Source organism: Rhinolophus hipposideros, assembly GCF_964194185.1.
Source record: "Rhinolophus hipposideros genome assembly, chromosome: 8".
Lineage (NCBI taxonomy): Eukaryota > Metazoa > Chordata > Mammalia > Chiroptera > Rhinolophidae > Rhinolophus > Rhinolophus hipposideros.
The window spans coordinates 46,606,504-46,629,304 of NC_138054.1; the positions used below are offsets into that span (position 1 = coordinate 46,606,504).

General features: G+C 33.7%; 1 protein-coding gene across 1 annotated transcript; it reads left to right on the forward strand.

Moving 5' to 3' along the window:
- Positions 1-387: 387 nt before the first annotated feature.
- On the forward strand, positions 388-22,801 carry LOC308501497 (uncharacterized protein C1orf141 homolog; the record flags this gene model as incomplete). The annotated part of the gene is made up of 9 exons (XM_081058034.1): positions 388-462; positions 2,877-3,037; positions 6,060-6,172; positions 11,087-11,154; positions 13,786-13,851; positions 17,006-17,150; positions 18,988-19,057; positions 20,313-20,499; positions 22,214-22,801. 9 exons carry the CDS (start codon positions 388-390, stop codon positions 22,799-22,801), a joined length of 1,473 nt encoding a protein of 490 aa, XP_080914160.1.

Consider the following 22,801-nt stretch of genomic DNA (forward strand, 5'->3'; position numbering starts at 1 on the left):
TCTTCACATTTACTTTCATTAAAATTATATCACAACAAAAAGAAAGAAAACATACAAATCAAGCTGAATATCCTTCAAGTATGTGTCATGTCTGGTTCTCATATGGTAATCTTCAACTTTCTTCAAATCACCTTTATCATACATTTAAACATTCCTGGGATCCACACACATCTGGGAGTTCTGATCATGTGACCTTCCAACAAAATACTTGGGTACCTCTACAATTCTATGATTTATTCTATGATCTACATAGTTTCATTTTTTACTTAAAACAGTAATTTAAAGGTGAGTTTCTTAATTTATGCCTAAATAATCAATTATGTGTTTAAATTGTTTTAGAGATTTCTTCCTTTTTCTCCTTTTTAAATGGGAATTTACTGACTGACAATGGCACAAAAAATCTTAGAGAAGTTAGATGTTCTGGATGAGCAAGCAAAGATACTCTTGGCCAGAAGAATAAAGGTTTGTAAAAATAAAAGTTAAAATTTAATTTGATTATTGAAAGGTCATCATTTCAAATGTGAATAATAATTATTTTTTAATGATGCATTAATGTAAAGGTATAATTTGTAAAAAACAATTATATTAATTGAATCATCTATGTAAGTGAATACTATAAAGAATTAATTAGATATACAAGGTAACTTAGAAATATTGTATTAGAAATATTGTATTAGCTGCTGTATTAGAATATGATGTATCTAAACTGCTTAAGATTAAAAAAGAAAAATTCCAGACAGTCAAATAGTAAATGTGACTATACCTATAGTCCTTACTAATATGTTAAACATATTAAAAATTATTTGTTGGTTTATTACAAGAAAGAAAATATTTGGTATAGTTACCAAATTAGAAATAATTAAGTTTCATAGAAATTAAATAGGTGAAACTCTTATGAAATTCAATATAAAATATTAACAAAGAACATAGTCAGCAAAAACCGGGTTTTTAGCACATATCAGCAATGTAATTTGGTTACACAAAGACTTGCAAAATAATATAACAATGTGAATAAATGAGGCATATATAAGCACACACAGTCTGAAAAATCAAAGACACCACAGAGAGGAACTCTTACGTGAATGAACATATTTATGAAGGTGGATTACTTCTATTTGCTTTTCAAATGACAAAAAAAATGAGATAACAATATATAAATCACTTTGGTAATTGCTTTTATTGTTTTTTAAAAATTTTATTTTAAAATAATTACAGACTTACAGGAAGTTGCAGAAATAGTACAGTCCCATGTACCTTTCACCCAGTTGCCCCTAGTGGTGATTGATATATAGTGCTGTCTCTTGACTATAGTGGTGGTTACATAAATCTATAAGGGGATAAAATTGTACAATATCAAAACCAGTATGAGTCACAACCAATACTGACAACACTGTTATATTACTGTTAACCAGACTACAAAGTTTATTTATATAATAGTTTTCAGCATTCCTTTGGTCATTTGTATGGGTAGTTTTAAGCAATTTTATCCCATTATAGATTTGTGTAACCACCACCACAGTCAAGATACAGCACATTTCCATCACCATAATACAATTCCTTCTTGTTACTTCTTTGTATTTGTATCCACACCCCCACCCCATTCCCTGTCTCTGTCCCTCTGTTCTCCATCTCCATAGTAATTTTGAGAATGCTGTATAAATGGAATCGTTCAGTGTGTAAAATTGTGACATTGACGTCTCACTAAGCATAATACCCTTGAGGTCCATCTAAGTTTTATTAGCTTTATTATTATAAATAATATATAAATTTTGTTGCTGAATAGTGTTCTGTCATATGGATGTACAAAGTTTCACTTACCCATTGAAGGACATTTGGGTTGTTTTCAATATTTCATTTTTCAAAATAAAGCTGATAAAAAAATAAGATAAAAGAAAGTGAATATTTGTGTACAGGTTTTTGAATGAACATAAATTTTTATTTCTCTGGAGTGAATACCCAAGAGTGTGATTGCTGGTGCAATCTGTCTCTTAAACTCAACAAGGTCAAGGCCACAAGATTTGCTTTGAATTGTCCCTCACTGTGCCTCAACCTGGAAACTGCCTCCAAGAAGTAAGCTGGGCTATTGTGGGACTTACCTCATTTGTTTCCCATTTTCAGGAGTCACAGTCCTGCTCTCCTTGTTTTCTAATGCCTGCTTACAGTTGTTGGCATATATTTTGTCTGGTTTTCTGGTTGTTTACAGCAAGAAGGCAATTCCCGTAGTGTTTAAACCTTCTTTGACACACGCAAAAGTTGCCATGTACTTTGACTTGCTTTCAAATTTTTTCTCTCTCCATTCCTCTGTGCTGTGAGAATATTTTAGAGAAAATTTTTGGCTCCTTCACTCACTCTTTAGCTATATCCTTTTTCCTCTTCAGTCCATCTACATAAATATTTGAACAAAGTCTTCTTTCGATTGCTTTCTTAACTCTGTTTCCAGCTCATATGATTAGATGAGTGTTCAGTGATTCACCATGTGCATGGTGATAGGAAGAGGAACAGGTTGGAGAGACAGGCCTCTATGTTTCCAATAACTCCATGTATTAATATTATCTTTGCTAAATGCATAGGTTATTCTTAAATAATTTCAAAGAATTAGGAGGGAAACGTCATGATTATCTAGTCCAACACTCTCATTTCATAAATGGGAAAGGGCAGCTCAGGTCACACAGCAATGGAATAAAAAACGTTGGTATACAAGACCCCCAACTTCCGTCTGTATTATTTTTCCATTATTGACCTCCGCATAAATTGTGTGTGTGTGTGTGTGTATGTGTGTGTGTATAAAGTGAGGTTATTTTTGTTCTTTCCACACAAGATTTTCCCTACGTGAAAAGTATTCTTTTTTTCAGTGTTGTACTCTGGCTTTGTTGCAGAAAAACTATCTTCAGAGTCACATAAAGGAAAAGACTTTAGTTACACCCTTGACGTTTGATTGTCAGTCGGAATTTGAAGAGGCTATTATTGCTACATCCACATCTAAGACAGTATCAGAGAGTACAGAAAACAAGTCACATGGTATTAAAAAAACAAAAAGGTAACCATCATAATTACTTCAAACTTTCAGTTTGGAGTTTTAAAGCCTTACTTTAGATTTGTCTTAGATTATGCAGTCTATATTAAATATAAGCTTTGTCAAACATAGGTATATTTCATAATGGTTATGCGTTACAACATACTAGATAAGCATTTTGAATATTCCTAGTTTGTAAAATATTTATTACAATATTTCACTACTGTACATGGTAATTACAGAGAATAATTATAATTCTGAATTTTTAAAGAAAGACTTTTCTTGAGCTGTATTATATTACCACAAATTAATGTCAGGATTTATTTTAAACTTGAACCACTATACTACACACACTTAAAAAATGTCCATCTAGAAAATTAAGTAAGAAATTTCTCTGTGTACTTACAAGGAGTAGTCTGTTACACTTGGTCTTTTAATGGCATTGTATACTCAGTGTAGTACATGTACATTGTATACGTATATGTAATGCTATATAATTTTTCTGGGCATCAGAAATGTAGAGGTGAGCCCAGACAAAAGAACTACTAAGAGGTAGAATCAATAGAACTTCTCTGAGCTTCTCTCTTTTTCTCACTCTTGGCGTCTTAATTTCTTACTGCTTTCAGGGCGCTCTCAGATATCTTTAAACAAATGTTTTAACATTTTGTCCACTTTTTCTAGTTGTTCTCAGGAACACAGCTGGTCCAAACCACCTAGTCTTCTATGTCCAGAAGTGAAACCTAAATTGCTATGTAATATAATACTAGATTTCACTCATACTTGAAAAATTCTCATTCTGATACAACTTAGTGTTTTTTCTAGGGCACGAAACTAAGTTCAGGGGAAAAAATCCTTACAGATAACTTTTGTTTATCTTTGTTAACAATAGCTCTGCTATCCCATGGTACTGTCATTTTCATTTATTGATTTTATCCTATTCGTATTGATTGAGTGACTCTTGTGTGCTGGGGATGTAACAGCAACAGCAAAGTATCCCTGTGTATTCAAGTTCAATGGCTGCAGAAGGTGGGGGAGATTCAGCTACGTGAACAGGCAAACACCAGTTGCTGCAGAGAGATTCCTAAAGTGAAGCTCGTCTCCTAGAGGAGATGGCACCTCAGGCGAAACCCAGAGAGTTAGTGAAGAGACAACGAGATTGAAAGGAGGGAAACATGTTCCACTCCAAGGCAATAATATGAACAAAGGCCAGCAAGAGGCAAAGGAAAGCCCAGTTCATTTGAGGAACAAAAGTAGTTCAGGGTTGCCAGACTTGCATAGGATATGGGTTAGAGACTAGAGGTGGGCTAGAGATTTGAGGCTGAAGAGGTAAGGAAAGGCCAGATCACCGAAGGCCTGATGAGCCTGGGAGAGAAGTGAGGAGCCACTGAAGAGTTTAAACAGGGCAGTGCTTATTCAGATTTGGGTTTTAGAAATATTACACAGCAAAAGAAGTCATAAAAAATTATAAGGGCTCCTCAGAACATCTGACCCCTTTCCTAGATTCATAATATCTCCGGAAACTGCCTCTTCCAGGAAGCAACACATCTTGGCAGTGAGTTCTTTTCTAGTCAGAACAAAATAATTGCTTAAATAACAGAGCATAAGACAGAAAGTTTCTATCTTCATATCCAGAATGATATGCTGGCTACATTGGTTATGTTGGATAGATTCAGTTCCTCCAAATCTTGAGATGCACCTCCTGGACTTCTAATTCATGTTAATTATAACAAAGATGTGACTCTCCGCCAGTGCTCACAAACCTCGCTCCTACCCTGAGCCAGGAGGTCCCATCTAATTGACACAGCTTTCAGCTTAACCTAAACTTGACATCGTAACTGCTACCTCCTGACCAGAGACTTTCTGGTAACTGCATGCTTCTTTCTCTTTTGACCTCTAGCCTCTTGCTATTCAAAGTGTGGTCTTCCCTCTAGCAGCATCGGTATCACCTGGGACCTTGTTTGGAAATGCAGAATCTCTGACCCCATGCCAGACAGAAGCTGCTTCAACAAGATCCCACAAGTGATTCCTAGGGGCACTAATGCTCTCAAAGCCCTGCTCTAGCACCCTGGTTCTCAAATGTGGAGGGCTCGTTAAAGCCCTCCAGATTGCTGAGCCCCACTTGCAGAGTTATTGATTTAGTAGGTGTTGGCTGGAGCCTGACAATTTGTATGTCTAGTAAGATCCCAGATCATGCTGATGCCGCTGGTCTGTGTACCACCCTATGAGTCACTACTTTGGCTTATGTCCCACTCTAATCATGCGGCCTAATACCAACATCCATACCCGTTTTTTCTGTCGCTTGCTGAATATCAGAGCAACTCTCAACGTGGTAAAAAACCTTTTTGCTTTTTTAATAATTGATGAAAACTGCCCAGGTTTATTTGTAGCGGAGCTTTGCTTCCAGAATAGTCATTTTCAACCCCGGCACATCAGTATTACCTGGGGAGCTTTCAAATAATTGGATTCTACTTTAATGAGTTTGGACTAGAGCCCAGGCATTACTGTTTTTAAGATCTCCCAGATGAGTCTTATGTAAAGCTAGGATTGAGAACCATTAAAATTCTTAGGGCTTCTTCCTCAGTTACTCCCAGAGATATCTTTTCAATGTCATAATGGAGAAAAACTCCTGTTTGCAATAAATAAACTCTGTGATCTGGTATACTATTCTGGTATCTGAACTGATCCCAACTCCATGTCCTACCTCTTTGACTGAAGCCTGACAGTGTCCCCAATATCTAATTTAACGATTTTCCAGCATATTTTTCTAAAAGGGTTAATCAGCTCCTGAACCATAGTTTCCTGGAGGCCCTCAATTTTATGACAATGGCAGTTTCTTGTCTCTCTCTATTTCAAGTGATTATCACTAATATTTTCAGTTCCTACTTAATCAGTCCCAATCTCTTAGACTTTGCTCTGTAATATATTAACACAACAATATCCAACTCTATATAACTGAGACTTTTCCATATTTATCCAAATTTGTTTTTTAGGTTAGTTTTATAAATTTTCTGATTATTTTAATTTAGGTTAATTTTATTTCTTCCAGGTATGTCTCCTTTAAAAATGAGCCTAAACCTAGAAAGAGTGATTTTGAAAATTTAAATTTAGGACCACACTTTGTACCAACAAATATAAAAAATCAAGAAAGCAAGTCAATAGGTAATGTTTTGTATAGCATATTTACTTCTTTGATTTATCAATGAGTATTTTTATTATATATTTTAGCATTTATTAATGAGTGTCATAAAAATTCTTGATGATTCGATGTCTCTGTTGAAAGCATTTGCTTGAAAGTATATGAGTTATCACTGCAGTGTGAAAGATTTTAGTGAGCTATAAAGTATTTCCTAAGAGGAAAAGATGTTAAGTATCAGAATAGACAATTTATACAAGACGCAAATTAAGAATGTGTTTTTATGTTTAAATATTTTTCTAGAAAGAATATCTCTGAGTTTCTTTTCAGTTCTACCCTAAGAGTTTCCTTGCTACTGTTTAAAAAACAATCAAGTATGGACATGTTGCTAAATATATAGCAATATGTATACATATATATGGACATGTTGCTAAATATATGTGCATGTGTGTGTGTGTGTATGTTTCTTTATATATTCTGGTTACTAGTTCTTTGTTGGTTTTATGTGTTGTGAATATCTTCCCCTTTTCTCTGGATTTTAATTTCACTCTCTTTATGGTATCTTTTTTTTTTATGGTGTCTTTTTGATGAAGAGAAGTCTTTCATTTTAATAAAGTAAAATATACCAAATCTTTCTCCATTAGTACTTTTTGTACCATATTTAAGAAATCTTTACCTACTCTGTGATCATGAAGATCTTCTCCTATTTATCTTGCAAACTATTTTAATTCTTCTTTTTACCTTTAGTTCTAAAGTCTACCTGGAATTAAATTTTAAGTCATGTAAGGATCAAATTTAATTTTTTTTCATATGAATACCCACTATCCCAGCATGATATTAAAAAGGGTATTTATTTCCTAATGCTCTGGGCTCTTTGTTCTGGGATTCTTATTCTATTTCATTATATTAGTTTATTTCTACATCAATTCCACACAATAATTTCTGTAACTTAAAATAACCTTTGATATCTGATAGAGTAAGTCTTCCCACCGTGATCTTCGAGAGTATCATGGATGCTTTCTATTTTCCATTATGATTTCTTCTTTGACCCATTGGTTATTTAGAAATATATGTCTTAATTCAAAATATATGAGGCTTTTCTAAGTATCTTTTTGTTATTGCTTTTTAGCACAATTACATTGTGGTTTGAGGATGCACTTCATATAATTTCAGTCCGGTGTAATTAGTTAACACTTGCATTATTACCCAGAATATATGGTCAATTATTATAAATTCTTTGTATATGCTTCAAAATAATGTATATTCTGCAGCTTTTTGGTGCAGTGTTCTAAATATGTTTTTTAGGTCAAATTTGTTCATTGTGTTTTTCAACTTTTCTATATCCTTACTGATTTTTCTGCTTATTTGTTGTCAATTACTGAGAAATTTGAGACTTGTTTATTCTAATTTATATAGTGTTGTCAAATTTTGTTTTACAGGTTTTTAATATAGTTTAGGTCATGTTATTAATTACATAGAATTTTAGAATTATTATATATTTCTAGTGAATTGAACTCTTTTTCATTACGAGCGATAGTCATCTTATCCAATATTATTATAGTTACCCCACCTTTCTTTTGGCTAACATTTGCATGGTATATCTTTTTCCATTATTTATTACCATTGTTCTGTAACATTATGATCTAGATTTATCTCTTATAAACATCAAGTTGTTAGATTTTAAAACCCATGCTGATAATCTTGTCTTTGAAATGGAACATTTAGTCTACTGTAATCATTGATGTTTTTGAATGTAAATCTGCCATCTTATTTTGTCTTTTCTAGCTGTTCTGTTAATTCTACACTTCTTATTCTGTCCTCTCCTATCTTCTTTAGGATTGAATTTAAAACACTTTAATTACTTTACTACCATAATAAATTTTATGTTATTATTAAAGTCTAAAGTCTCATCTAAATATCATCTAAATCAGATATGGGGGTGACTCAAGGTAAGATTCATCCTGAAGCAAATTTACTCTCCAGCTGTAAACCTCTGAAACCAAACAAATTATGTGCTTACAAAATACAAGATGGGACAGGCACAGGATAGATAGTCCCATTCCAAAAGGGAGAAATAGGGAAGAAGGAAGGGGTAATGGGTCCCAAGTAAGTCGAAAACCTAGTAAAGCGAACTTCATGAGACCTTAATGCTCAAGAATAATCCTCTTTGCCTCGATGCTCTGTCTTCTGGACCCACTAAAGCAGACGTCCTTTCCCCACAGCTCTTCTGGGTGGGGTCAGAACACCCCCCAGGATTCTGCTAGGTGGGGATCCCATCCCCAGGGCTTTGCCCATTGGAAGTTGTGCTCCCAAAGCTTCAGGCTGCCCTACTCCCAATGTTTTAGATGGAAGCTGTCTGGTCTGTTAAAACTGAGGCAATGGCCTCCACTTTTGAAACTGAGGAGGCAGCCTTTGTAGACTTGAAAAATTGCCTTCATGGTCATTCTTCCCTTGTCTTGAAGCATTGCATGTTTGCAACAAATAGCTCTATGGTCCTATCCTTTAAATCCCAAGAAGTCCAACAGCCTTCCTTGATTTTATCCCATCTCCATCCCCTGCAGTTCAAACTGGCAGTGTCTCTGCTGGGGTGGCTGATTAGGTCTGTGGTTGATATCATACCAATCTCCTTATCAAATGGTCAGTTCACCACACCCTTTGTGTTAACTTTTCTCTCCTCTAATTTCTTCTTTGACCCAGTCGTTCTTTAAAAGTATGCTGTTTAATCTCAATGTATTTGTGTTTTTTCCTGCTTTCTTTTTGCAGTTGATATCCAATTTCAAAGCCTTGTGATCAGAGAATATGCTTGGTATGATTTCAATCTTCTTAAAGTTGCTGAGGCTGATTTTATGTCCCAATATATGGTCTATCCTTGAGAATGTTCCATGTACACTCGAAAAGAATGTATAGTCTGATGTTTTAGGATGAAGTGCTCTGTGTATGTCAATTATGTCCATTTCATCTAATTTGTCATTTAGGGCTGCTATTTCACTATTTATCTTCTGTTTGGATGATCTATCCATAGCTGTCAATGATGTATTTAAGTCCCCTAGTATAATTGTGTTTTGGTCAATTTCTCCCTTTAGTTCTGTTTGTGTTAACTTTTGAACATGCTCATTTTTTGTAATATGGACAGACTGAGAATTTTCCAAATTTTTAATTTATGTTTTTCTTTTGTTTTGTTTTATATAACACATTTGTTTTCAATTCATTTCTCTCCTCTTGCATTTTACTACAAGCAGTGAGGAGGAACCAAGCTGCTCCTTCAACACTTTGCTTAGAAATTTCAGCTAAATATCAAGTTGCATTGCTCACAAGTTCTACCTTCCACAAAATACTAAAACACAAACATAATTCAGCCAAGTTCTTTAACACTTTATAAGAAAGATAGACTTTTTCCGTTCTCTGATAATAATGTTCTTCATTTCTGTCTGAGACCTCATCAGAATGGCATTTACCATCCATATTTCTACTAACACTTCTGCACATGAGTATGTACTCTCTAAGAAGATAGAAGGTTTCTCTACAGCTCTCCTCTTTGTTTCTGAGTTCTCACCAGAGTTGTCTTTAAAATCCCTTCCTGGCCATATTAGGTTTTTCTAGCATGCACATCAAAACTCTTTCAGCCTCTACCCAACACCACTTTCTTTTTTTCACCTCTACCCAAAGCCACTTTCATGTTTTGCTCCAGCAGCACCCCACTTCTCGGTACCAATTTCTCTCTTAGTTCAGGCTGCTATAACAAACTATGATAACCTGGGTGACTTAAACAACAAATATTTATTTCTCACAGTTTGGGAGGCTGGAAGTCTGAATCAGGGTGCCTGTATGGTCGGATTCTGGTGAGGGCCCTCTTCCTGATTTTCAGATAGCCACCTTCTTGTTGTGTGCTCACATGACAGAGAGAGATCATCTTTCTTTTGTCTGTTCTTATAAGGGCATTTATCCCATCTTGGGAACTCCACCCTCATTACCTCATCTAAACCTAATTACCTCCCAAAAGTCTACCTCTACATAGTCACATGGAGGACTGGAGCCTTAACATACGAATTTTGGGAGAGACACATTTAGTACATAGCAACTACCCTATCTAAATTATACCTCTCACTATCATTTGCCCTCACCAAAATTTGTTTATTACTGTCACAACATATATCTCAATTTATAATTATTCACTCCTTTGTTTCTTTAATTATTTTCTGCATTACTCACTAAAATGTACGCATCGTTGGGCAGGAATCACAATTCCAGAGTCTAACACTAGTGTTTGGCATATGTGATCAACAAATAACGGTTGACTGAATGAAAATTGTATTCAGTTTGTTACATCTATTATCTCATTTCATCTTCAGCGCATCCCTATTAAGATAAGTACTATTATTCCCACTTAACAGATAAGAAAACTAAGGTTCAGAGAGGTTAAATAACTTTCCTAAGGCTCCATACCTCACACACACAAAAAAGCATGGTTTGGTCCTAGGCTATCTAAATCCAAAGACGGTATGCTTGACACCCTACGTTTTATCTACTTTAAGAAAATCCATTAAATGGTAATCCAAATTAATAAAACTCATAATTGGAGATGGAGGTATTGAGGTTGAGGGGAATATTTCTCTTTTCAAAGAAATTAATGAAATGATTTCTTTGTCAAGTATGATTGCTTTATTTAGAAATCTAACTTTTCCCAAGAAGATACAGCTTTATTGTATAGCAGTTAGTAATCAAAAGTTTTATTCTGTTAATGAAAATTCACTTTTAAAGCCAATTATTCTAGAATATGTTTAGTTCTAAAAAAGATAAAAGCATTGCTATTTAAGGAAATGAGATTATCATACTACATTTCTACAAAGTTTACTACAAGTAGAGAATATAGTTTATTGAGTTAAGTTAGAAGTAGTCTAATAATATGGAAATAATATTTATGTTTGGATTTGTTTCTTTAGAACCAGTGGAAGAAAATCTAAAATCAAGATATAGTAGACGCTTTCTTTATCTTAAGGATACAGGTGAGGTAGGTTTAATTTGTATGCTTCCAATTACTTAATAGAAATTCAAATTAGCCCTAATAATTTTACATATGCTTCTACAAGTCCCAAATTCAAATGGACTTTAGGATTAAAAGCATAAGATTTTTTGTTTTTTTATATAAAGGACATTTATTATAAAGATAGATGATTGATTTGTAAGGAAAATTATTGTTTGTTTAAAAACTGCCATATTAAAATAAAACATCAAGAAGAAACATACTTATCAATTGAGCAGTTTACAAGGTCAATCAGGATAAGACAAATATTTCATAATTGAAAATACTTGTACAATAATAACTTTGGATATCAATATCTATATTAGTATTTGTACCTATACATGTGCAAATTATACCAGGTTATATAATTAGTTTTTTAAATTAAGTTTATTGGGGTGACATTGGTTAGTAAAATTATATAGATTTCAAATGTACAGTTCTATAATACATCACCTATATATTGCAATGTGTGTTTACCACCAGTCAATTCTCCTTCCATCACCATGTATTTAACCCCCTTTACCCTCTTATCTCACCCCTGCTCTCCCATTACCCTGTGACTGAGTTTTTATTTGTTTCTTTGTCTTTTTTATTTGTTGCTTTCCGTTTTATGTCCCACATGTGAGTGAAATCATATGGTTCTCGATGTTTTCTATCTGATTTATTTTATTTAGCATGATAATCTCAAGATTCATCCATGATGTCGCTAATGACAGTATTTCATCCTTTCCTATGGTTGAATAATAGTCCATTGTATATGTGTACCACATCTTCTTTATCCAATCATCTATCGAAGGACACTGGTTGTTTCCATGCCTTGGCTACTGTGAATAATGCTGCAATAATACAGGGGTACATAGTACATAGATCTTTATGGATAAATATTTTCAGATTTTTTGAGGTAGATACCAGAAGAGGGCTTGCTGGATTGTATGGTAACTCTATTCTTAATTTTTTGAGGACACTCCAAACTGTTTTCCATAGTGGCTGTACTACTTTGTATTCCTACCAGCAGTGTATGAGGGTTCCTTTTTCTCCATAGCCTCTCTAACACTTGTTATTACTTCTCTTGTTGGTCATAACCATTCTAACGGATGTGAGGTGCTATCTCATCATGGTTTTGATTTGCATTTTCCCAATAGCTCATGAAGTTGAGCATTTTTCATGTATCTGTTGGCCGTTTGTATGTCTTCTTGGGAGAAGTATCTGCTTAGGTCCTCTGCCCATTTTTTGATTGGATTGTTTGTTTTTGTTGTTGTTGAGTTGTACGAATTCTTTATATATTTTGGATATTAGCCGTTTGCCCGAGGTGTTGTTTGCAAATACCTTCTTCCATTGTTTTGCTGATGGTTTCTTTTGCTGTACAAAATCTTTATAGTTTGACATAGTCCCATTCATTTATTTTTGTAAAAGCATAAGATTTTAAAGTGATTTTATCTCCAATACTAAGGAAAATTTTATGCATATAGAAAATAACACATTATTTGTTAGTCAGTAAAATAGAAATTATTTATTGAATATAATAAAGACTGGCAGTTATAAAATCTGATAAGGCAGAGCATAATAAAAAATATTACATGTGTAACTTAAATGTTTTATTTTAATTTAAAATATGAAAATATATGTCTATTTGTTAATCTTTTAATATGTAGCCTAGACCATTTGGGGCATGCTATAGTTATTTAAATTGTATAATTACAGTAATAACCACCAAAGCAGGTTTAGGACCAACATTGTTGACTCTTGATATCCACTTGAGCAGAAGTTCATGGGCATCCTGAAATGTAGCTGACGAGCCTTGAGTATTGAGCATGCCTTGGATGTCATTCAGTAGATTTTATCTAGGAGACTAGAGAAAGAAATTAATTCAGAGAATCAGCAAAATAATGTCATTTAAAAGTCTCTTAGGTATTAATTTATTTATTGTTAACCCTGATTCTTGCCAATATGAGAATGAAACATGACAAAATACATACTCTGGGTCATAATTAATAACATGGTGTAAATTTTTGCACAGTTTTTCCTTTTATAATTTTAAAACATATCGACACGATCCACATTCCAGAATATTAGTTTTGTCCTCATTTACATAGTTTATTTGGGTTCATGTTTAAAAAAAAATCTCCAAAGAAATAAATATTATAACATCACAATAAGCTTACTCATCATAATAAACTTACTAGCATCTTATAAAATATATAACATTTTAATTAAAAAAATAAATTAAAATATGCATGTGATTTAAAAAATTAAATAATACAGAAAGACTAATAAGAACACAAAGCCCTTCCATCCCACACTTCCTGTTATTGTTTTTTCTTTTTTGGGAGGAGGGGGAAATTTTGTTTTTTTGCTTTTTTTTTTTTTTTTTAAGTAACAGAGTAAAAAAATAACCAAATATTTATCAAGGCTGATGCTCTTCAGTACTTCCTGAACATGTGTCTCTGTCTGGTATTGTTTCCCTTCAGTCTGAAGAACTTCCTTAAGCATATTTTGTAACAGAGGTCTGCTGGCAACACATTTTCTCAGTGTTCTTTTACCTGAAAATGTCTTAAGGGATGTTCTTGAAGGAAATTTTTGCTTGAAATAAAATTCTGGCTGATAATTTTTTTCTTTCAGCATATTAATGATGTTCCAGTATCTACTGGAATTCTGACCTCCATAGCGTCTGATAAGAAGTCAGGGGTATTTTGAATTGTTCTGTATGTAACTTGTTTTCCTCTGGCTGCTTTCAAGACATTCTCCTCGTCTTTGGTTTTCAGCAATGTGACTATTTGCCTAAGAATGGCTATCTTCATATTTATTCTGTGTAGGGTTCACTAAACTTATGGAATTCCAAATTTATGTCTTTCATCAAATAAGGAAACTTCTGACCACTATTTTTCTACTTTATTCTATCTCTCCTCACCTTTGGGGACTCTTATTATACATATGGCAGACCTTTCATTATTGTCCCACAGGTTCCTGAATCCCTTTTATTTAAAAAATGTTTTCCTCTTTTTTTTTAATATTGGATAATTTCTATTGGTAGATCTTAAAGTTCCCTGACACTTCACTCATTCTATTCTAAGTTCAACCAGTAAATGTTTTATTTCAGATAATTTTAGTTCTAGAATTTCCATATTTTAAAATAACTTCTATTTCTGTGATATTTCTCCCTTTTTTCATTCACTGTGAACATATTTCATTTTTTTCATTAAGCATAGTTACAATAGCTGCCTTAAAATATGTTAATTCTAACATTTGGGTCTTTTCAAGGTTGGTCTGGATTGATCATCTTCTCTTTTGAGACTAGGTTTCATTTTCCTGGTTCTTTGTCAAGTTAAATTTTTCCTGGACCTTATGACTGTTAAAATGTGGAGATTTTGGAATCTATTATATTCCTACAAAGAATATTGATGTTTTTGTTTTAGCAGTCAATTAACTTGGTTTGGCTCAAAATATAAACTCTGTCTCTTGAGCAGCAGCTCAAACTTCAGTTCAGTTCTTTTATCCTTAGCTGGACTGCCTGCAGTTTTCCCTAAACATTCATGGTTCAAGGGTCAGTGAGAGACGTGACAGAGTTTATACATAGAAGATAGGGCTACCGTCTTTGATTTTCTTCTTATTATCATTCTTTCCTCACTTTTCAGAAGCTTTGGTCACCCTGAATTTTATCCTCTGGTTCTACTGGCCAGAAAGAGCACATTTTCTGTCAGTTTTAGATACCCCATGGAGTGCTAACTTCAGCCGGCCTTCAAACTAAAAGCCATAAAAATAGAAACTTCTCCCCATGCAAGTTAGTTATTCCAAGTTTCAGTGCTCTTTCTTTGTCATTTGCTTTTGTTCACTCTCCAGGACCTTCAGGTAACGTGTGTGTGTGTGTGTGTGTGTGTGTGTGTGTGTCTATGTTTTTAGAGTATTTTGTCTAGAGTTTATAGTTGTTATCTGAGAAGGGATGTGTCTGACGGGCTTACTCAGCCATATTGAATCAGAATTACCCAGAGTTTTTACTACTTCCATTATCTTTTCCTACTGCATTGCTCAGTACTTCCTAAACATTTATAAATAATAGTGGTGCTAGGTGTCATTCTTGTCATGCCATAGACTAATGTATTACTATTAACTATAAAGTTAGCTGCTGGTTTTACATAGGTATAATTTTCTAAATTATTATAAGATTATTCTTTATCATATTAAGAAAGTATTCTCTTCGTAGTTTTATTACAGTTCTTATCAATGATGGTTGTTAAATTCATCAAATGTATTTTAAATATTGTAGCTATGAAAATAATTACATTGTTTTTCTCCCTTAACTTATTGGGCTTATAGTAACATATAATAATATATCTATTAGTAACCTTTCATTTCTTGATAATTTCATTTTGCCATTATGAATTGTTCTATTAGGATAGTGTTGAATAGTATTTTATTTTCAATTAGTGAAAGCCCTTGAAGTCCTATGTGAGATTAGTTTGTAGGCTTCTTATGGTGCATCATCTTTTCAGACTTTGGTGTCAAGACTATGTTAGCTTATAAAAAAACTGAAAAGTTGTTGTTTTTGTTGTTGTTGTTTAATTTTAATTTAATTGATATTGCAATGCATAAGAATTATTTGTTACATAAATTTTGAAGGAGTTTATCCATAAATCTATTTGGGCCTGCTTATTCTTTTGAAGGTAGTTATTTGAAACTTCTTTACATTTCTTTTAAGAATTATGGGTATGCTCAAATTTTCTTCTTCTCAGGTCAATTTTAATAATTTTTCTTTATGTTAAAAGTTTTCTGTTTGATGTTCAAGACATCCATAGCTTATCCCTCTCACAACTATCCCTCTTACCTATTCAAATTTATCTTTTATATTCAATAAGTGATAAATGCTCACCCCACTCTAAATACTCTGTTTTCTTGACTGTCTTATGAATATTCTAGTTTTATGGTGTTGGCCTCCTCTGAAATGCCCTAATTTTCAAATCATAGCATTAAGTTCTTCCTCATTGAATAAATCTTTCTTGTCTATTGCAGCCCTCACCAATATCCCTCTTTTCTAAACTCATTTTTTGGTTAGTTTGGTTCTTAGGAATATTACTCTATTATATTATTGCCTAATGTTTCATGTATATTAATCATATCTATCCAATAAGAATGTGAGCTCTTTATGGCTTAGATTTTGTCCTGTGCTTTATTTTTATCTTACATTACCCAAAACCAAATATTTTCTGTGTCTAAAGTGAAAAAAATTGTGGGTGCTAACCAAATATTTGGTTTGTGGATAGAGAATCACAAGTTATGCACTTTATACTTGCATATGTATATCCAGATGTATATTTTGGGTATCTAGATATTTGTATTTAAGTAAAAGCATATAAATCTAATCTGAGACCCTAATTTAGGAAAATCTAGATTATTTTTTCCAGTTTCTCCCCCTTTACCCAGGACTATTTGCTGTACCTACTCTGTGTATGAGAGAGTAAAGTTTCTGTTTAAACTGAGATATTTGTTTCTCTGTATTTGAACTTTAGACTTTCCCTGCATTTGGAGAAATAAATTTCATATGGATATGAAGGCTAGGTTTTAAAGATAAAGAAACTAAAAATTAATAAAAAGTGTAAGCATAAGCAAATTTTAAAATTTTTGTAGATTTGTTTCCTCATCCATAAGTGGAAATAACAGCTATCTCATAGGTTTGTGGGTTTTTTTGAGAGTTAAATGAGCATTGTATTTGAAAGTATTTAAAGCACTAGACAACTTAGTTGTCATAATTAGATATTTCAAATGAGAATCATTAAATATAAGCTATCAATATACATGGAAAGAAATAATTTCTAAAACAGTTTTCCATTTATTTTCTGATGTTTAGGTGGAAAATGCTAAGCCCGTATATGACCTATATTCACAACATAGACAAGAATGTAAACGAACATTGGATTCTACAGTCCCTTTTCCTATACCCAGCATTCAATCTAGTGCTTATAAGAAGGAAAAAGACTCCATTTTATTTACAGGTATATACACTATGTGTTTATATTGACATAACTAAAAATTAACTGCATCTAACTTTAAAATATAGGCATTAAGAAAATCTTTAACCAAGGAACATCAGAATTTGATCATGTTACTACATTATTTCACTACTTAATAACATCTGAAGACTCTCTAATACAAAAATGGTAAACTCTACTTTTCTTGGCATAGTATAGAAGTTCTTTCCAGGCTTTTATTCTATCTCTTTATCCATACTAATTCTAATCATAATGAACAGTCTGTTCCAACTACTGTGTGATTTGATCTATTCTGTTCTCTGTGATCAGAACATATTTTTCTACATGATAGATTCCAATTCATCTTTAATAGTTGGGGCCCTTTTAGCGGCAGAAAATCTGATTACACCTGGCTTAAAGAATAAAGATGCTTATAATCTCAAGTAACAAAATGTCCTTCAGTCATGCTGTTCCAGGGTTGGTTAATTCTGGGGTTTAATGACGTCATCAAATAACCACTTCCTCCATCTTTCCTCAACTTCAACTGTCTTACCAAGGAGCTTGTCCTCCTAGCTTGCTGTATAATATGGTGACTACTAGTTAAGAGAACCTGTGTAAGTAACAACATCCGGTGAAAAAAAGAACAGCTCTTTGGTCCCTTTATAAGAAGAAGGAAAATGTTCCCTGAAGCTATCCAGCAGGCTTCCCTTTGTGTCTCCTTGGCTAGAATAGCTTCATGCACCAATGTCTAAATCAATAAATCATTATTGGCTTAAATCTGTTTTTTCAATTTTTAACACAACCCGCAGTAAGAAATACTTTTCATATCACGACTAATATATACGATATATATGTGAAGCAGAAGATTCATATTCATGGAGTCTTAACTTTTGTCTTTGTTAGCTTAACTAGATTACAACATTTTAGTGTTTTGTACAGTTATTACTAAGGATCCTTGTGATGTATTCTATTCTATTTCATTTTTTAAAATGCTCGTCAGGAGATGCTAAATTGATTCAGTGTCTAAATGGATGGGTTGTAGCTCACATTTTGAAAAGCGTAGGCTCAGATCACTCAAGATCCACTCCCTTGAGTTAGGAAGGAGCCCAGCCTCCCTTGAAGGACCTATTTGCTTGGAGGAGTTCTGAGATACATAAGATCAGAGTTCTGTTAGCAAAGAACGGAGGCGGGGGAAGAACCATTAAATAAGCAACCCTCTGTTTACACATTATTCTTTAAGATTCTACTTAAGTGTCACATGTTCTCCAAAGTGTTCCCTGATAGCAGTGACAGGCTGTTCTCTCTCAGCAAAACAAATTTCCCTTTATAAAATTTCCTGAGTCTCTTTACAGAAGAGGCATTATAATTCTCTTATCAAAGTCCCAAATTAAGACTTCTGGGAAAGTTGGCAACATAAATACAAGTTTATCCTGGCCAAAGTGAATTTTAAAAAGAAGAAAAGTAGAGAAGAAAAATGTACTAAATTAAAACTAGGACATTTTATTCCAAACTAACTTTACTCCATACAGTGTTTAACCATCTGAGACTTCCTACTGGCTACTAATGACTTTACATATTGGATGTGAAAATTTGGGAATGCTTTTCTTCCACAAAAATCTCCAGGACTAGTTTTATGTTTGGTTTGTCTTAGCCAAACATTAGATCCTTGATCTCAGTCTTTTCCAGTTTGATCTTGTTCTCTGAAGATTTTATTGAGTAACTACTACAGATCAGGCACTATACCAAGTGCTTCCTGTGTGTTATTTTATATTGTAAAATATTTTATACAAGATATTTTCTAAATGCCATTATAGAAAATATATATATGTATGCCTTTTATGGAAATCTTTTATCATTTCAGCTCACACTGAAAAAGAAACTAAGGAATCATTTGATTTGGTTGGTCACTTAGAAGATTGTGTAAATGAAAGGTAATTTATTTTAAAATTTTTAATCTTTTGTTCTGTTCAATGATGTTTCTAATAGGAAAAGTTCTGCTATTTTTTTTTTTTTTTTGCTTTTTTTTTCTAGTAGATCAGCATGAATTTATTCTGGCTCACTATTACTATTTAGGCCCATAGTGCAATCCAATGACTGGTCTAGACTGCTTAGCTAGTCAGCATTGCATCCAGACCTTGAGCACATATTCTGTCTGCTGCAAGTTTATAGTCAAATGGAGAGAAAGACATGGGCAAATGAATGGAGAGAATGCAATTGTGTTTTTGTAGTAGAGATACAAATTTAATTACACTAAAACATGAATGTGAGACATGTAGCTTTTTATTTTTGTATGAAGTTCTGATCTTATGAGATCATCAAACTCTGTAATGAAAAAAAAAGTGTTAATCCAGTGTGTTTTAAAATTTATTTGGAGCAATATTATGTAGTCTCTAGGTTTATCCAAGTCTTTCTGAGATGGTAGTTGAGTAGATGAGTGAGAGGTTCACTGCACTTTGTGACATTGAGAAAAAGGTACTTGACTAGGGTATGGTCAATGTCCTTGTACTGCTGGTCTCACTCCTGGGTGTTCTGTGGCTGCTGCCATCTGTGCTTCATGAGTTTATGGTCTATTCTGTCTGAATTTGGATAGGGTCTACTCTCACCTCTCATTAGCATGGTAGCGCTTTCTGAGTTTCTGTCATGTCTTTCATCTGCCCCTAGACTGTCCATAACTATGCCAAGCCCTTGCTGTGGGTTACCTCACCCTTGCAATGGAAAGCCCCCTGGTGAGCCTAAACTCAGTGTCCATGTCACATGTGAATCAAAAGAGATGTGGAATGAAAACTATATTCTCTCTCTGCCTAACCACATTATTCCATCCTGATAAAGCTGGGGCCACCTTTTGTTGGCAGGAAGCTGCTTTGCAAAGCGCTTTTCTCAGAATCTCAACAAAGAATGTGGAAATACCCCTCTACTTTTAGTGTTCTCCTCAACCTGCATAATACACCATCTCCCCACACAGAAACCAAAGACGCGTACACATTACCGTCTTGCTTCCACCACAGCTTTTGCTGTTTCTTCCCCTCCCCCAACAAACCAGGCAAGAAGGAATGGTCTTGTCAGGTTGTAAGTCTATGGCAGAGGGCTAGGGGGGCAGTGTCTTTGAGGAATGGGGGAGGCAGACAAGAACTGACAAACTGAAATCAGCCCTGTAGACACTTAGACTGAAGTTCTCTTCATTTTCAGAAGAATTTCTCCACAGATGAATGATTTTAATACAAAAAAAAGTAATTCTGTTAGAAATGATCGGTTAAGTGAGTATTGTTCAGGAGAAAAGAAAAGCTTGCTCCCTTTATGCTTTGAGGATGAATTGAAAAGGCCAAATGCCAAGATAATCAACGTTAGTCCGGCAAAAACAGTAACTTCTCACATGGTAAGAGTACCTACTAACGGTGTTCAGTAAATACGTGTATTATTACTGCTTGTGGAAATATTATATTCTAGTGACCAGATCGTTTGATAAGTCCTTCTCTTGGTTTTACATTCTGAGGTGACAACAACACGTAAATTCTTAATGCTCTCTTTAGAACTGCCACCCTCAAACTGGGGATTCTTTTGCACCAGCTGAAAATTTTGTGTTTTTTTCATGAAGAAGTCTTTATCAAATTTTTCTCGATTATGAAAGAAAAATACAAAAATTTAAAAATGATATTTTTAAAATAACTTGATCATATATTGTTTTTCTATCAATCTATTTTAGCTATTTCAACCAGAAAATACATTTATTAAAGGCTATTTTGGTAGCTCACAGAGTCTGGAAAGATAATCTTGCTTGAAAGCTATCTAATCAGGAGTCACCCGATTACAGCCTCAGACTGCTCTACTGGGGCCCGTGCTATTGGCACTGATAACAGTTTACAACTCTGATTCTGGGCAGGGAACACTATTTCTAAGACCTTTCCCACTGGTATGTCTAACACCATCCTCATTAGAATGTTTCCACAATGCCTGCTTTTACACAGTGCTTGCTTTTTCTGAACTAAAGACTATCTTAGGAATATTTTATTGTCAGGGCCTAGGTCACATGCCCATTCCCTAACCTCAGGGGAGCCTGATAAAGCTAGTCTCTGCTTATATTAATACCTAGGGTACATAGACTTGTATGGTGGAAAATTCCGTAAGGTGTTAGATAGACCAAAAATGTGACAAATCTCTACTACTGTGGCTAAGTAGGTAACATTGGCATCACCAGTGGATTGCAAAACTTTTGTCATTTTTCCCATAACCATAGGCAGTAATTAATATGTCTTTCAAATGTCTTTCATAATATACAATTAGGTGGATCTACTTTCTTATTTCATTAATTATATTTTTAAAGGAAAAGTAGCAATTGTTGAGTTAAAGTTTGCAAACTAAATACTGGTAATATTCATATTTACCAGTTTCTTTGGAGTTAATCTTTTAGAATTAGAATAGAAATGTGGGAAAGAGTTTAGTGAGTAGCTCATACACACAGGTTTTGCTACTACGGTGATAAAAATCATCTATTTTTAAAGTCAATCTACTACTTTGGTTATTTTATGCTGCAGATATATATTGAGCACTTTTTATGTGCTAAGTGTTGGGATACAATAACAAATATAATCGTTGTAAAGGTAATTTTAGATTTTCTGAATTATTTATTAGGATACCTAGACTTTGTAATTTGGGCTTGTAGTCAGTTATGTCTCTGATGATCTTTGACTCAAACCATTTTTTGGTATGTTTCTTATTTCTGGACATGGAAACCTAAGAAATGCCAGAACAATGTTTTATCCTACCAACTATACTATTCCCCCCAAATAACACCTTAAACATTTAAATATATATTATTTCTTCATATCCCACTTTATTTCAAGAAGGTTTTTAGGAGGCCAAAAGTTCAGATTTACCCCTAATATCTTGATAGAATATTAAAAAGAGAAGGAAGTGTGTCACATACAGGTGCGTGATTTTTGTGCGTTTGAATACCACTATTGTTTATATTGAAAACTTTTGTGTAGTCATCTTTAGAATATTCTACCATTTTATTTTCATGTTTAAAAATGTATGTAGTCTTCTTGCCTCAGTGGACTGAATGACTAAGTATTCTTTTCTTTAATCCACAGGAACAAAATGACACAAATCCCATAATTTTCCATGAGACTGGATATGTACAAATGTTACTTTTGACAAAAAAAAGGCTTCTTCCCCATCCAATGGAAAATAGAAATACTTCCCCATATGAAAGAGTAAATTTTGTTTTAGAAAGAAATAATGAAATCCTCAAATCTTTAATTAATGATAAATTTATTACTGCTTCAAAACCCAAAAGAACTATGCCTATAGCATGGAGGAAAGGTATACAAGGAATGTCTCTTGAAGTGGGCCATAGGGTTGTAGAGAATAAACTAAAGAAGAAAACTAGTATGCAGACATTTGAAAATGTATCTTGGAATAAACCCTATAAATTCGCAGAGACTTTTTCCAGCCTAACCAAAAAATGTGTAGGTTTCCTTGATAAAACTATTACTCAAGAAATGAGTGCTAAAAATGGTAAATTTGAAAGCATGTTATCTACAGTAAAACCAATGAGCAAATTCAGTGCCTCACCTGTCAAATATTGCTCAAAGCCTTTAAAAAATGTGCTCAAAATCTATAAATTAGATACTGTAACACCACTGGATGATTTGTTAAACCTGTCAAGTGGAAATTAA